The sequence below is a fragment of the Colobus angolensis genome, unplaced genomic scaffold (assembly GCF_000951035.1).
Source record: "Colobus angolensis palliatus isolate OR3802 unplaced genomic scaffold, Cang.pa_1.0 Scaffold62, whole genome shotgun sequence".
In the NCBI taxonomy this organism is placed as follows: Eukaryota; Metazoa; Chordata; class Mammalia; order Primates; family Cercopithecidae; genus Colobus; species Colobus angolensis.
This window is the reverse complement of record NW_012119821.1, coordinates 9,196,825-9,198,898: the sequence shown is the minus strand read 5'-3', so window position 1 is coordinate 9,198,898 and position 2,074 is coordinate 9,196,825. Positions and strand designations below refer to the sequence as shown.

At 49.4% G+C, this 2,074-nt stretch overlaps 1 protein-coding gene across 1 annotated transcript; it reads right to left on the bottom strand.

Annotated features, from left to right (window-relative positions):
- Nucleotides 1-519: 519 nt before the first annotated feature.
- On the bottom strand, nucleotides 520-1,469 carry FTMT (ferritin mitochondrial). The gene has a single exon (XM_011963691.1). The coding sequence runs from the start codon at nucleotides 1,391-1,393 to the stop codon at nucleotides 662-664; it is 732 nt and encodes a 243-aa protein (XP_011819081.1). The 5' UTR covers nucleotides 1,394-1,469; the 3' UTR covers nucleotides 520-661.
- Nucleotides 1,470-2,074: the final 605 nt, after the last annotated feature.

Below are 2,074 nucleotides of genomic sequence, written 5' to 3'. Positions count from 1 at the left end.
AATAATTCAAGCTTTTATATTTATTGTTTAATTGCAAAATGTCCCAGAGCCCTTAAAATGTTAATATATGCTGTGATTTTCCAAGACCAGCACTGATAATTCATGTAGCTTATCCCAAATTTGACTATGAATTCTTTTAAAAAACAATCTCCAGACAGTACTGCTTCTTGGGACACCATGGGAAAAGGCAAAAGCTGTCATAGCATTTTGCATGTATGATTTTCACAGTACTAAATATTCTTCACTTATAGTTATTTGTATATTTTTATCCATTTTCCCACTTTAGCGTTTTGCATAAGGTATTGAATATAGCAGGCACTTGTTGAATTAAAAATCACAGAATTTAAGTGTAGGTTCATATTCTGATAATACTTGGCAACTGGAGAACGTTAGTTTGCACCCTCTTTCAGTAGCTTTTTGGAGTCCTTTTCATATCATAGTTACCTGGGCTATTCTTTGAGCTGGGAAAATAAGTGTCTTGATGGTTAATAAAAAGCCCTTGTTAAACATGGGCAAAACTTTTTTTTCTACAAATGACTTTATTGCAGGAATAGTATAACAGAAAAATATAAAGATGGAAGTGATTTTAAGGGCAAGAAAGCAGGAGACAGCTGACTCTGGTCTTCGAACCCAGGGACCTGGGAGGAAGGCAGCCCGTTGCTTAGTTCTGCTTGTTTTCATTTCCAAGGGAATGTATGTCAAAAAGGTACTCCGCCAGGCCAGCATCCGGGGCCCCCAGCTTCACTAAGTTGTGTACGTGGTCACCTAGTTCTTTGATAGACTTCACCTGCTCATTCAGGTAGTAGGTTTCCAGGAAGTCGCACAAATGGGGGTCACCTTTGTCAGAGGCTAGAGTGTGCAATTCCAGCAATGACTGGTTCACCTTCTTTTCCAAGAGTAGAGCACACTCCATGGCATGCAGCCCGCTTTTCCAGTCGTCCTGGTCCGGCTTCTTAATGTCCTGCAGGCAGATCCGGCCTCCTCGCTGGTTCTGCAGCCTCATCAGCTTCTCCGCGTGCTCTGTCTCCTGTCGGGACTGGTGGAGGAAATACCTGGAGAAGTTGTTCAAGGCCACGTCATCCCGGGAGAAGTAATAGGCCATGGACAAGTACACGTAGGACGCATAGAGCTCGAGGTTGATCTGGCGGTTGATGGCAGCCTCGGAGTCGGGGTGGAAGTTCTGGCGCACCCGAGAGGAGCCGGCTGCCGAACCGGTAGGGTCCCCGGAGGAGGAGGCTGCGGTCAAGGGGCGGCGGGGGGCGATCGGCCTGGGATCCGAGGGGCGGCGCCCCGGGGCCCAACGCAGCGGGAGCGCGAAGCAGCGGCCTACGGGGCGCAGAGACGCCAGCGAAGGGCTTATGTGCCTGGAGAGGAGCCTGAAACAGGACAGCATAGCGCCGCCTCCTTGGAAGTGGAGAAACTGAGGCCCTGCCCTCTCGGCGCCTGGTCGGGCGCTGGAAGCGTCAGATCCGATCAGAACGTGGCCCTAGGCAACGGCGACTGCGTCACACGCCCCTTCTCTTCCAGAGGCGCGGGGTTCCACGCTGAGGGCGCCAGGGAAGCGCCGCCGGGGGCTCTGGGGACCCGCGTAGGGCGCCGCCTAGGCGGAGGCGAGCGCGGCTGCCCAGTCACGATTCCGTGAGCATTCGCCCCCACCGTCGACCCGAGATTTCTGCTCTTTGGCGATTGTCACTGATTTCACTTGCGTGAAAAAGGCTGTCAGGAGAGTAGGCACTGGGACTTCCCAAAGAAGGGACCAAGCTGTACTCCCCCTTCCTCTCTGACCTTTTCTTAAGGACCAAAAGAGTTGGATGGGCAGCACAGTGACAAGGGTGAACCAAAAGTCACCATTTACCTGTGAGAATAAAGGTCCACATCTAAAGCAGGTGTACATAAATTAACTGATTGTTTAACACGTAAGTATGGAAACAATTGCCAGCGTAGTGGGCACATTTTTAAGACTGTTTCTTTTAAAATACATGCATAGTTTATTTTTAAATATAAAATGTATCTTCATTGTAAAAAAATGAGATACCATAGGACGGGCGCTGTGGCTAACGCCTGTAATCTTAGC